This window comes from Carcharodon carcharias, chromosome 16 (genome assembly GCF_017639515.1).
Source record: "Carcharodon carcharias isolate sCarCar2 chromosome 16, sCarCar2.pri, whole genome shotgun sequence".
Lineage (NCBI taxonomy): Eukaryota > Metazoa > Chordata > Chondrichthyes > Lamniformes > Lamnidae > Carcharodon > Carcharodon carcharias.
The window spans coordinates 118,849,132-118,862,740 of NC_054482.1; the positions used below are offsets into that span (position 1 = coordinate 118,849,132).

A 13,609-nucleotide genomic window follows, 5' to 3' on the forward strand; every position below is an offset into this window, starting at 1 on the left:
ATAAGCACCAAACAGCATAACTCCCAGTGATGGTAGTAGGAGGCGAAGGAGCAAACCTTCTAGGTCATGATTGGCTGAAAGAAATTAAAGTCATTTGGTCTGAAATGTATCAGTTATGAGCAGGAGGACTGCCAGAGCTGCTGAAGAAACATGACAAGGATTTTCAAGATGAACTGGGGACAATCAAAGGCGGACAGGCTACGATCGACATGGACTCAGAAGCAACTCCTCATTTCTTTAAAGCAAAGTCGGTGCCATCTGCTCGGAGGGTTGGTGTTGACACTGAATTGAACCATTTAGAGAGGTGGGGGGTCATCCAGCAGGTTCAAATCTCAGAGTGGGCAGCACCTATAGCCTCTGTGCTAAAACCAGATCAGACCAGCCGGATCTGTGGGGACTGTAAGCTGACAGTAAACAAAGCTGCCAAGTTGGACAAGTGCACTATCCCCAAGATTACGCTAAATTAGCAGGAGGAACAACTTATACTAAACTGGATTTCAATCACACACATCAGCAGCTGGAACTGGGTGATGCCTCCAGAGAGTCTGTGACCATAACCACCCACAAAGGGTGATATCAGTACACATGTCTGCCACTCCGTGTTTCTTCAGCCTGTGCGATTTTCCAGAGGATGGTGGAGAGTTTGTACCAGGACTACCTCAAGTCGTTGTCTACCCAGACAATGCCCTAATAGTGAGGCTCACAGAAGCTGAACACTTGGCTAATTTGGAGAAAGCCTTGAAATGATTTTTGAAATCAGGGGTGTGCTCAAAAAAAGAGAAGTGTACTTTTCAGGCAAGCGAAGCTGTTTATTTGGGCCACCAGGTGGATGCTACTAAGGAGGCACCTTCATCCAAAAATGTCTCTGAACCCAAGTCATCCTTAGGTGTGGTTAATTATTATGACCGATTCCTGCCCAACTTATTAACAGTCTGAGTCCCTCTACATTCATTATGAAAGAAAAACCAGGGTTGGGTTTGGGAGTCACCCCAAGAAGAAGCCTTCACTAAAGTTAAACAACTCTTGCACTATTCAAACTTGTTAGTACACTATGATCCGACAAAAGAACTGGTGCCAACCTGCGATGCGTCCCTCTATGGTGTGGGAGCGGTACTATCACACAAGATGGACAACAGTTCAGAAAGGCTGATAGGCTACGTGTCCGGGACCCTTTCCATAGTAATTCACAAATCGAGACAGAAAGATTATTGATTATTTTTAGAGTTAAAAAATTCCATCAATACGTACATGGCTGACATGTTACAATAGTGTTTGACCACAAACCGTTCTTGGGTCTGTTCAGTGAAGAAAAAGCTATTCCTCCCATAGCTTCTGCACGGGTTCAAAGATGGGCTCGAATTTTATCCGTCTATGAATACACTTTTGTGTCCAGACCCAGGGATGCATGTAGCCAATGCTGATGCCTCAAGTCACCTTCCTTTGCAGGAGAACAATGAAGATGCCCCAGTTCCCCAAGAGTATTGACGATGAATTTTCTGGATTCCTCGCCAGTCTGCACAAGGCAGATAAGAAACTGGATGAATCATGATCCAGTCCTGTCTAGACCGAGAGGCCAAGTGTTGAAAGGATGGTCCCGGGAACCTGTCCCTGATGAAATGAAGCTTTCTTCACTGGAAGGAATGAATTGAGCAGTCAGGGTGGTATCCTGTTATAGGATGCGCGAGTAGCTATTCCTTCACAAGGAAGGGAACCACTCTTAGCGGAGCCTCACGGGGCACATTCCAGAATCTCAGGAATGAAGATGATGGTGCAAAGTCATATTCGGTGGCCGGGCCTGGACAGTGATATCACGAAGGTGGTTAAACACTGTATACAACGCCAAAAACGACAGAAGTTACCTGTTGTGGCCCCACTACACCTGTGGGAATGACCTGGTGGGCCCTGGGTGAGATATATTTCGTTGGTCCTTTTCTAGGCACCATGTTCCTGTTAATAATTGACGCACATTCCGGATGGCCAGGGGTGTGCAGGGTTAGGTCGCCAACGTGGTCAGGTGCGACTATGGAAAAGTTATTACGCCAAAGCTTTTCTATACATGGATTGCCAGAAGTAATTGTCCCAGACAATGATCCTGCGTTTACTGGTGCTGAATTTCAAAGATTTGTGAGCCTAAATGGTATCAAACACATAAGGAAGGCACCATATCATCCATCATCGAAGGGATTAGCTGAGAGAGCAGTGCAGGCTTTTAAAGCTGGGATGGAAAAATTATCAGGAGGATCGTTGGAGACTAAACTTTCACGTTTCCTGTTTCACTATCGAACAATCCCCACCCCCGCCCACACACTACTACACCTTCAACACCTTCAGAGTTACTCACAGACGACTTTGAAAGAGATGAAGCCTGGTACTCCCCTATTTGGAGGGGAAGGTGGAGAAAGGTCAAAGGAATCAAAAAGTGACTCATGATTTGCAGAGCTGTGAGCGAGAATTTACTATTGGTGAAGCAGCACACGTTACAAAACTTAGGCAGTGGATGGAGTTGCTCAGCGAGTGTAATAGCTTCTGTGACTGGACCCTTTATTGTAGAATTGGAGGGCCAGATCACCTGCAAACATGTAGTTCATTTGAGAAGAAGGGAGAAACCCCCAAAAAATGATGTTGTGGAACCAATGGTCCCTCTTGAAATTGTTCCACCAAGGATAGACATGCCCGATGTCTCTGTCAGAGTGGATAACACTGAACTGCCTGAGACACAAGAGGTACCTGATGTTGCTGTGGTTCCAGATAATGTGGACCCTGTAAGAGATTCGAAAGTCGTGGAGCCACAATGTTCCACCCAGATCAGGAAACCACCAGAGAGACTGAACTTACAATTCCATGACCCGTGTATATATTTGTAATGTCATGAAGGTGGATGTTCTTGTAAATACAAACTGCACAAAACATTTAAACGGGGAAGAATGTAATAAATGTAGCTTTAAGAATTATTGTGTTGCATAATATCACATGTGAACGAATCAGCTCTAAGTACAGGAACCTTAGTTGTGGAGCTTGATGGAAGCATGCAACTGCTGCTGCAGCCGGTAAATAAAGTTCAATGTTTCTAATGAGAAACCTGTGTAGCAAATCAAGTCCATAACAAATAACCTCTGGCGTTCCCTCCCTAAACCTCTCCCCCTCTCCACCACTCTCTCCTCCTTTAAAACACTCTTTCAGACCTGTCCCTTTGAACAAGCTTTTGTTCAAATATCTCCTTATAGGGCTCAGGGTCACAATTGTATCAGATTTAAGCTCCTGTGAAGCACCTTGAGACATTTTACTACATTAAAGGTGCTATATAAATGCAAAGTGCTGTTGTTTAATAAATGTGATTTAGTAAGACCCAAAGTGCTGAAACGTGAGAATGATGCTCTCAGTTCTTCTGTGCTGACAGCATCAAGTCAGTCAATAACTCTCTACAAAGCTGAAGATTCACTATCTGCAGATTGCACCTTGTACTTTTTGCAAATTGGCAGTTCTGGGCACATTTTACTAAACCAAGCAAAATGCAGACAGTTCCTTAGAGACAATTGAAAAGCAGCGTAAACACTTTGCTGCTCCTGTTCTCTAATTAGTGTTTGAAGATTCTCCTGCACTAAAAGCTCCAGTGAATCTCCCAGAAGCTGAGTCTAGAATAATGAGGTAATGGTTCCGAGCCCTGGCGATTGTGTGATGGGGGAATGGGAACACACTGTTCGGGACTAAATATAGATTGAACAAGAAGGAAATATTCAGTCAGAGTAATTCATAAAATCATCAGCAGCTTTGAAACTGTTTCCAGTGACAGGAGGGTTGGTAACCAGAGGGACACAGATTGAAGGGAATCGGTATAAGAACCAAAGGGGGAGATGAGGAGAATTTATTTTTACACAGCGAGTTGTTGTGATCTGGAACGTGCTGCCTGAAAGGGCGGTGGAAGCAGATTCAATAATAACTTTCAAAAGGGAATTGGAGAAATACGTGAAGGGGAAAATACAGGGAGATGGGGGAAGAGCAGAGGGAGTGGGTCTAATTGGAGAGCTCTTTCTGGGCTGAATAACCTCCTCCTGTGTTATAAGATTCTCTGATTCTGTGAATCCTGATGAGGTTGGAGATTGACAGAGATGAGAGGAAAGGGAGAGTTTGTGCTCACTCTGTGCTGCTTGATTGGTTAAACACTGAACAGGAAAGCGCTCCTTCATGCTGAGCCCGTCAGCTGGACTGAAAGCTCATTAACAAACCAATCACCAGGGGTGGGGGAGCTGTTGCAGTGTCTGCTCTGTGTACACAGTCATTCAGAGAAGGTATCACAGTGACACAGGGCAACTGACAGTGCTGAGAGACTGGGGGAGGCATCACAATCCATTGCTGTTAAATCTCACCAGTTACCGAGTGCTCATATCAGCCGCTTGGAGCAGAAGCAGCGAGGAACTCTCACCCTCCTGGAATCTGCCATAGACTGAGAGTCACTCCAGGTGTTAGCTCTGATAGCTTGACTCCAGATGTTCAATGACTGGGAACCTTCCAGATGTTTCCCCTGAGAAATTGCACCCTAGCTGTTAACTCTGATAGTTTCCCTAGTCAGGAGGGTTTAAACTAACTTGGCAGGGGGGTGGGAGCCAGGAGGTAACATTAGAGAGGGAAAAGCAAGATACATAGAGAATCAGGAGAGCCAGACAGTATTAGAGTGAAAAATAGTCAGGTATTAGGTAGAGCCAGAGTAAGAGGGAATGTAATAAAGTTTAAACTGAGTTTATGGTGCATCTATGTGAACACATCGAGTGTGGTAAGTAAGGTCAGTGAGCTGCAGGCCCAGAGAGCCAAGCAGAAATATGATGTTGTGGTGAGAAAGAAGACCTGACTCAAAAAAGGACAGGACTGGGTATTATATATTCCTGGATACAAGGATTTCAGGAAAGCTAGGAAAGGAAAGATAGGAGAGGTGGTGATATTGATTAAAGATAATATTACCGTGATGGAGGGGATGTCCTAGAGGAGTCAAGGACAGAATCTATTCAGTTCAAACTAAGAAACAATTGAGATAACATTACACAACTGACTATTCTATTGACCAGCTAGTGGGAAGGATACAGAGGAACACATTTGCAGGAAAATTGCAAAAACTAGAGAGTATACTTCAGAAATACTTTGTTTTAACACTTTTTGCTCCTCCTGTGAAGCACATGGAGTCGTTTTATTACATCAAAGGTGCTATATAAATATAAGCTGTTGTGGTAGTTCTAATGGGGGACTTTAATTATCCAAATATAGACTGGCATAGTAGTTGTGTAAAGGGCAGAGAGGGGCAAGAGTTCCTCGAGTGTGTTCAGGAGAATCTTCTACAGCAGAGTTTAATAATAATGAGGCTTCCCTTTTAGGATAGAGATGAGGCGATAATTTTTCTCCCAGCGGGTGGTTAGTGTGTGGAATTCTCTTCCCCAGAAAGCAGTGGAGTTTGGGTCACTGAATTTACTCAAGACAGATTTTTGATAAACAAGGGAGTCAAGTGTTATGGGGCGTAGACAGGGAAGTGGAGTTGAGACACAACCAAAGCAGCCATGATCTCACTGAATGGCAGGAACAGGCTCGAAGGGCTGAATGGCCTCCTCCTGCTCCTAGTCCTATGTTGGCCTGACACAGTGTCCCTGGGGGTGGACTGTGGGGTCAGGGACTCGGTCTCGAAGGGTTGAGAAGCTCTCACCGCCCCCGGATGTCCAGATTGGAGATGGCGTAGAAATATTTGGACAGGTTGAGTGGGTCAACTCTGGTGGGGCCAGTGGCCGGACGAAGCAGCCTGAGCCGTAGGTCAGTCAGGGTGAAGAAGTCCCTCAGGTCCTTGGTGGTGTCCAGTCGGCCGTAGAGCGAGGCCATGTCACGGAGACGGGGCCCCCCGAACAAGGCGAAACGTTCCTGGATCTCGAATCGGACCATGTTCTCCAACTTCCACACGTAGACCCTGGAATACTCCTCCGTGCAGATGATGTCCAGAACTGAGGCTGGGCTCAGATCCCGGGCGCTTCTCGACTCCATCCCAAAGGAGTTGAGGCAGTCGGCTGCGTAGAACTGGTAGGGCTGCCAAGTCCGCCCATGGTCCAGAGATTTCTCCAGGACCATCTGCTCCGGACGGCCCGATTCGAAGGTGATGACGATGTCCTCGGTCAGCTCGATGCTCTTGCCCCAGGACAGGGTGATGTTGACCAGGAGCGGATTGGGGAAATGTCTCCAGGACACACTCTGCCAAAAGGTGTTGGGAACTCGCCCCTCATCATCCAGCATCAGCTCGGGTGGGTGTGCGAGTTCGGGCGTGCGAGCATCACACTCATTGTTGCACATGTATGGGTTCTCCTGCAAACAGAAAGCAGAAAACACGGGGTTAGATACAGAGCAAAGCTCCCTCTACACTGTCCCCATCAAACACTCCCAGGACAGGTACAGCACGGTGTTAGATACAGAGTAAAGCTCCTTCTACACTGTCCCCATCAAACACTCCCAGGACAGGTACAGCACAGGGTTAGATACAGAGTAAATCTCCCTCTACACTGTCCCCATCAAACACTCCCAGGACAGGTACAGCACGGGGTTAGATACAGAGTAAAGCTCCCTCTACACTGTCCCCATCAAACACTCCCAGGACAGGTACAGCATGGGGTTAGATACAGAGTAAAGCTTCCCCTACATCTTTTGGAATTTGGGAATTTTCTTGCACTCTAATTATCTCAGGGAAAAATATGAATAAATCTGTGTGAGCTCCATCGCAATGTGCTCTGTCCTGGACAGTTAGACAGCTGGATAATTATATCATCGGAGTGTTGACGAATGATGTTATCTGTCTAACTAAAAATAGCTTCACATGATGAAATATTTACAGGCAGGAATTGTAAATCAGCACAGGATTCAGAAACAACTGTAAGCATCTCATGTCATCTGCACTGGAAGTGATTCCCTGTCACTGGGAACGATTCCCTGTCACTGGGAGTGATTCCCTATCGCTGGGAGCAAATCTCCGTCACTGAGAGTGACACAATTTCAAGTCAGGATGGTGTGTGACTTGGAGGGGAATTTCCAGGTGGTGGTGTTCCCATGCGTCCCCTCTCCTTGTCCTTCTTGGTGGTAGAGGTTGTGTGTTTGGGAGGTGCTGCTGAAGGAGCCTTGGCGAGTTCCCGCAGTGCGGTCATAGATTCAGTGTCGTTAAGGCACAGAAAGAGGCATTCTGAGGATTGGACACCTTACTGCTCCACCTGACATCAGCAACACAGAATCAGCCTAAACTCCTTTCCCAATTGATCAGACAGCTGGCCGGTTAGAGCAGAATCTGTACAAAGTGACTGTTACAGTGATCAATAAAACTAATGCCTGTGATAAAGGTGGAGAGGATAGCAACATACTGAGATAATAGAGATTAATGAATCTACAATTGCCACAGCATCGACTAAAGGCATTAACTAGAGCTGTATATTGGAATAGATTATTTTTAATTCTCTGTGTAAATCGAATCGAGTGAACATTAGTAACAGAATCTGAAAGCTGAGTAAAGTATGAATAATCAAACAGTACAGATGTTAAATGGTCCTGAATCACCGTGTCCTCTGTATATAATGAACAGCATCGTGTCCCAGAGCTGCACCTGATGGTTCTATGAAATGATGCTGTGTAAACGGTGTGAGATTCTGAGGGGAATCACTGGTGGGTGTTCAGTGTGAAACCACAGTGAGGGAGAGGTGAGAGGCAGACAGTGGATCTCACTGCCTCACTCCACCATTCCCTCGAGCTCTCTCTTATTCTCAATCCCTAACAGTGAGACATTTCTCCACATGATTCCTTGTTTACTGTTCCACTGTAACAATCGGTGTCTGTATCACCCCCGGACTCGACTATTCCAATATTTGCCTGACCGAGCGTCCCATCACCACCCTCCAGAAACATCAGCACATCTAAAACTCTGCTATCCGTATCCCAGACCGAGTCTCGTTCTCCCATCGCCCCCTGTGCTCGCTGACCTACACTGGCTCCTGGTCCAGCAACATCTTGATTTTATCCTTGTTTTCAAATCCCTCCATGTCCTCACCCCTCCCTATCTCCCTCATCTCCTCCAACCCTACAACCCTCCGAGATCTCTGGACTCCTCTAATCCCGGCCTCCTGAGCATCCCTGATTTGAATCACTCCACCATCACCTTCAGCTGCTTTTACATTCTGGGTTATCAGGTTCGCTGAGCCCAGTGAACATGAGCTGCACCCTTGATATTAACACATTAGTTGGTGCTTGAAACAATGTAGGAAGAGAGACTGATTAACTGAATAAACACTGATGTTTTATTGGAACTAAGAACAGGATATTAACACCATGTGTGCTTCTTCAATCACCTCCAGCTCTAGACTTAGTTACCCAAGAAGCCCGTGCTGTGTAGCAATTGGTCAAGACAGTCACATGGACAACTAACTGCATTCTATTAAAGGTACATAGCACCCGACTTTACCACATCCCTTCCCCTTTACTTGAGAGAACAACTGACAATCTTCACAACATCCCAATTATTGACATGAATGACTATTTACAAGTCAAGTCTCTCCGGAAGCTTCCTCGGATGTGTCAAGCGTCAAAGCTCAACAACCTTGGCTGGTTTTTCCAAGACTCCCTCCTCAGGGGTCAACTGTCCACCAGGCTCTTCGGTGGAGGTGGGCAAGTTTGTGTCTTCGACCCTCTCGGGTCCAACAGACCCCACTGGTACTTCCAAATCCTGTGACATTTCTTCCATGTGCGGTGCAGACTCAAACGCAAATGGTGATGGCTCCATTCCTTCTTGTGCGACTGTCTCTCTTCTCCGGACATGATCCACGTGTCATCTAATTATTCGGCCGTTTACCGATACATTATAGGAGAGAGGTCCTGCCATGGCACTCACTTCATCTAATAGCTGATCGGGCCCATCTCCAAAGTTCTTCGTGAGAACTGTGTCTCGCAACGGGAAATTTCTTTCATGATTCTGACCATCATGTCTGATTTTCTGGGCCCCTTGGCTTCTCCCCAACCTCCCCCCTAAATTTGGCCTGATAAGAGTTAGACGGGTGCAGAGACGCCTCATCCGTAGTAATTCAGCGGGGGCAATACCGGTGGTCGTGTGTGGCATTGTCCGGTATGTGAACAGGAACCGTGACAACCTGGTGCTGATGGAAACTCCGTTCAGCTTTTTCACTGCCCGCTCAGCCAAACCATTAGAGAGGGGGTGGTAAGGCGAGGTTTTGATATCTCTCTCTCTCTCTCCACCCTCCACACACACACCTTAAACCAGCTTATATTTCAACTCTTTCTTGGACTCAAACTCAAGTTCTGCCGAAGGGTCATGAGGACTCGAAACGTCAACTCTTTTCTTCTCCGCCGATGCTGCCAGACTCGCCGAGTTTTTCCAGGTAATTCTGTTTTTGTTGAGGTTTTGATATGAGTTATTCTGTTGAGGGTTGTAAACTTGTGGAACTCCCCGCTGGTAAGCGCAGTCTTGTTATCTGACACGAGCACCCCTGGTAACCCATGCATTGCAAAACTCTGTCGCAAATGGTCTATGGTAGCAGCAGATGAGGATGGCCGGACTTGGTAGACATCCATCCACTTGGAGTGCATGTCTATTAGTAAAAGGGACATTGCGTCCAAGAAGGGCCCCATGTAGCTGACGTGGAGATGCACCCATGACCGTCCGGGCCATTCCCAGGGGTGCAATAGAGCTAAGGGGGCCACCACAAGCAGCTTTGCATGAGCATCTTCATCCTACTAATGCCAGGGTGAGCGCTATGTAATTCTGCCAGTAATGACCTTCACCCTCTCAGAGGCACGATAACCCTTGCTCCCCAGAGCAATATGCTATCCTGGCAGGCGAGCTCATATCTGTGATTGAAATAGGGCTTCATGTCAACAGACTTTGGCTCTCCTGACTATCCATTCAAGACCTGCTCCCGGACGTGAGATAAAAGTGGGATCTCGGCTTGTCCACTCACGGATTTCTTTGGCCTGGGCGGGGGAGGAATCCAAAATATTTGGTACTAGGACAAGTTCGTGGGGAATTGGAACCTTCACGTTGTTATCTGGGAGGGGGAGGAGGCTCAGCCCGTCAGCATGTGTGATCTGGCTTCCCGATTGGTGAATAAAAGTGTATTTGTAAGCAGCCAATATCAGTGCCCACCTCTGGATGCTGGGAGATGTGATGGGGGGGTATTACCTTATCTTCTCCAAGTAACCCCAGCAGAGGCTTGAGGCCAGATATAATGTGAAAATGGCGGCCATGGAGATATTGATGGAATTTCCAAACACCAAACACAACAGACAAGCCCTCTTTCTCAATCTGAGAATATCGTCGCTCTGCAGCACTGAGCGTGTGAGATGTGTAACCAATGGGTAGTTCGGAGCCATCCACCATCCGATGTGAAGGTACAGCCTCTAGTCCATAAGGGGATGCGTTGCAAGTTAAAATCAATTCTTTCTTTGGGTCAAAGTGGACCAGTGGGGCCAATGATCTTAACAGTTGCTTTACCTTCAGAAACACCTCCTGGTGTGGAGCTTGCCAAATCCATTTATGGTTTTTCTTAAGCAATGCGTATAACGGAGCCAATACAGTTGACAGGTTTAGGAGAAATCACCCACAGTAGTTTATCATGCCTAGGAAAGGCCTTTAGTTCTGTAGTGTTTCTCTGCACAGGTGCCTCGCGAATAACCTTCACCTCCTCTTCCATGGGAGGCAGGCCCTGTGCATCGACCTTAGGGCCCAAGTAAACTACCTCTGTGGCTTGGAAAAGGCACTTTTCTCGCTTGAACCACACCCCCGCTTGTGAGAAGCGTTTCAGCACCTCCTCCAAATCAGCAAAGTGTTTTTCATCTGTTCATCCAGTGACTAAGACATCGTCCAGATAAACAACAACATGGGACTGTCCCTGAAGTAGATTTTCCATGGTAGGCTGGAAAATAGCACACGCCGGTGAGACCCCAAAGGGTAGCTGAGCGCATTGATACAATCCTCGATGTGTATTGATAGTCACAGATTCCCCAGACCCCCCTTCCAACTCTACCTGCTGGTAGATGTGGCTCATGTCGAGTTTTGAATATGTGATGCCTCCTGCCAATTTCAAATATAATTCATCAATCTTCGGTATCGGGTGTCTATCAAGTTTGGCCGCTCTGTTTACAGTTAACTTATAGTCACCACATTAGTGAACACTTTGGTCTTGTTTCTGTACAGGTGCTGTGTGTATCAACCACTCAGAAAATCGCACCGGTTGTAAGATACCCAACATTTCCAACCTGTTTATCTCGGTCTCGAACTTCTCCTGTAGAGCATAAAGGAACTGGTCTGGCTCTGATAAATCTGGGGGTTGCGTTAGGGTCTATGTGGATTTTGGCTGTAGCCCACAAATCCTTCCCATCTAATCACTGAAAATGGAAGTATACTTTTGTAACAATTCCTGCAAGTTCTTCATTCTGATTTGAAAAATCTCGGCCTGTTGCAATTTAATCTTTTTGAGCCAACTAAATTTGCAGAAAGATTCATATACAGCACTAGGACCTGATAGATCCCTTTCACTCTTATTTCTTCACCCCAAAGCCTGTCCACCATCTGCAAGGCACAAGTCAGGAGTGTGATTGAATATTCTTCACTTGCCTGGATGAGTGCAGTTCCCACAACACTGAAGAAGCTCGACACCATCCAGGACAAAGCAGTCCACTTCATTGGCACCACATCCACAAACATTCACTCCCTCCGCTACCGGCACACAGTGACAGCAGTGTGTACCATCTACAAGATGCACTGCAGGAATTCATCAAGGCTCCTTCGACAGCACCTTCCAAACCCATGACTACTACCATCTAGAAGGACAAGGGCAGCAGATACATGGGAACACCACCACCTGGAAGTTCCCCTCCAAGCCACTCACCATCCTGACTTGGAAATATATCAGCTGTTCCTTCACTGTCGCTGGGTCAAAATCCTGGAACTCCCTCCCTAACATCACTGTGGGTGTACCTACACCACATGGTCTGCAGCGGTTCAAGAAGGCAGCTCACCACCACCTTCTTAAGGGCAATTAGGGATGGGTAATAAATGCTGGCCCAGCCAGCGAAGCCCATATCCCATGTATGAATAAAAAAATATATAATTTAGTGTCCAATTTTTCAAAACTTAAAGGATGGATTCTTTTATTCAAGTGTCTGAATGTATGTTCTCCTATGACGGGCATTGATGCTCCAGTATCGACCTCCATCTCGATGAGTTGTTCATTGATTCTAATAACTACCTAGACTGGCTCAGTTATACCCACGTTCAGGTTGTATCATGAATAGTTGTCAGATCCTGCTTCCTCTGGTTCTTCAACGTGACAGATTTCACAATTTCAGCCATTGTTTATAAAATGCTGTCTCAGCCGATATTGAAAGCGCTGCATTATGTGACCATTATGGTGGCAGAAAAGAAACATTCGGTATTTCTGAACTGTTGATCGCCTGCAGGCTGCCTGGATGCATTTCTCTCATTAATGTGGTAGGTTTTCACTGCAGTTCTGTTGTTCTTCAATGGTCTGTACATAGTGGGAGTTTCCTGCCTTTGCGCGGAGTCCGGCGTTTTCTCACCTTTTTGTTACCAGCCCTTCCCACCCGACAAGATGGATAGCACCACTTTGTGTATCTTTTATTGCCTCCGAGTCTCTATCAGCCTCTCCATAGCTGTTGTCAATCCTAATCCCTTACTGAAGTCTAGATTCGTTTCAGGTAGCAATCGCTTTTGAATAGCATCGTCCCCGATACCGTATATCAATTGGTCTCTCACCATGTCATTAACTGAAGTTCTGAACTCACAATATTCCGTTAAGCCCTTTAAAGCAGCTACATAGCCAGCGATGGTCTCTCCTGGAAGCCTACTCCTTGAATTGAATTCAAAATGCTGCTTAATGACTGAGGGAAAACTCAGCAGGTCTGGCAGCATCGACGGAGAAGAAAAGAGTTGACGTTTCGAGTCCTCATGACCCTTCAACAGAACAACAGTTCTGTTGAAGGGTCATGAGGACTCGAAACGTCAACTCTTTTCTTCTCCGCCGATGCTGCCAGACCTGCTGAGTTTTTCCAGGTAATTCTGTTTTTATTTTGGATTTCCAGCATCCGCAGTTTTTTGTTTTTATAATAATGACTGAGGGCTTTGGCTTCAGGTGGTTTTTGACAATATTTACTAGCTCATCGAATATCTTCCTATTGAGGGTGTTTGGTGACGTGAGGCTGCAGATCAGCTCATACCTCTTGCTCCCCATGTGGACAAAAGAATCTCCCTCTTCTTGTCCTCCCTCGCGATATCGTTAGTGATAAAGAAGAACGCAGGTGTTCGACCTAATGAGACCAGTCATCGGAAACGGGGTCAAATGGTTCAAGATACCAAAACAGCGGTGTACTGGATGATTAGAGAGACTCCGCTCTCAAACCGCTTTCAACGTAGTGATGGAGTTATGCAGCTGGCTTACTGTGGTTTTCTTGATTGCTGTCAACTGATGCAACTTATCCTCATCGCCAGTTTTATGTTTTGGGATATCCGGTTCGCTTTGTCCGGTGAACATGAGCTACGCCCCTGACATTAACACATTAGTCAGTGCTTGAAATAATATAG

General features: G+C 46.3%; 1 protein-coding gene across 4 annotated transcripts in view; it reads right to left on the reverse strand.

Moving 5' to 3' along the window:
• Positions 1 to 13,609, reverse strand: part of LOC121288812 (netrin-G1-like) — a 188,057-nt gene that overhangs the window by 34,440 nt on the left and 140,008 nt on the right. For all 4 annotated transcript variants that reach the window (XM_041207553.1, XM_041207555.1, XM_041207552.1 and 1 more), the window contains one exon: positions 5,684 to 6,327. In XM_041207553.1, the coding sequence (XP_041063487.1) occupies positions 5,684 to 6,327 (644 nt within the window). The remainder of the gene's footprint in view (positions 1 to 5,683; positions 6,328 to 13,609) is intronic.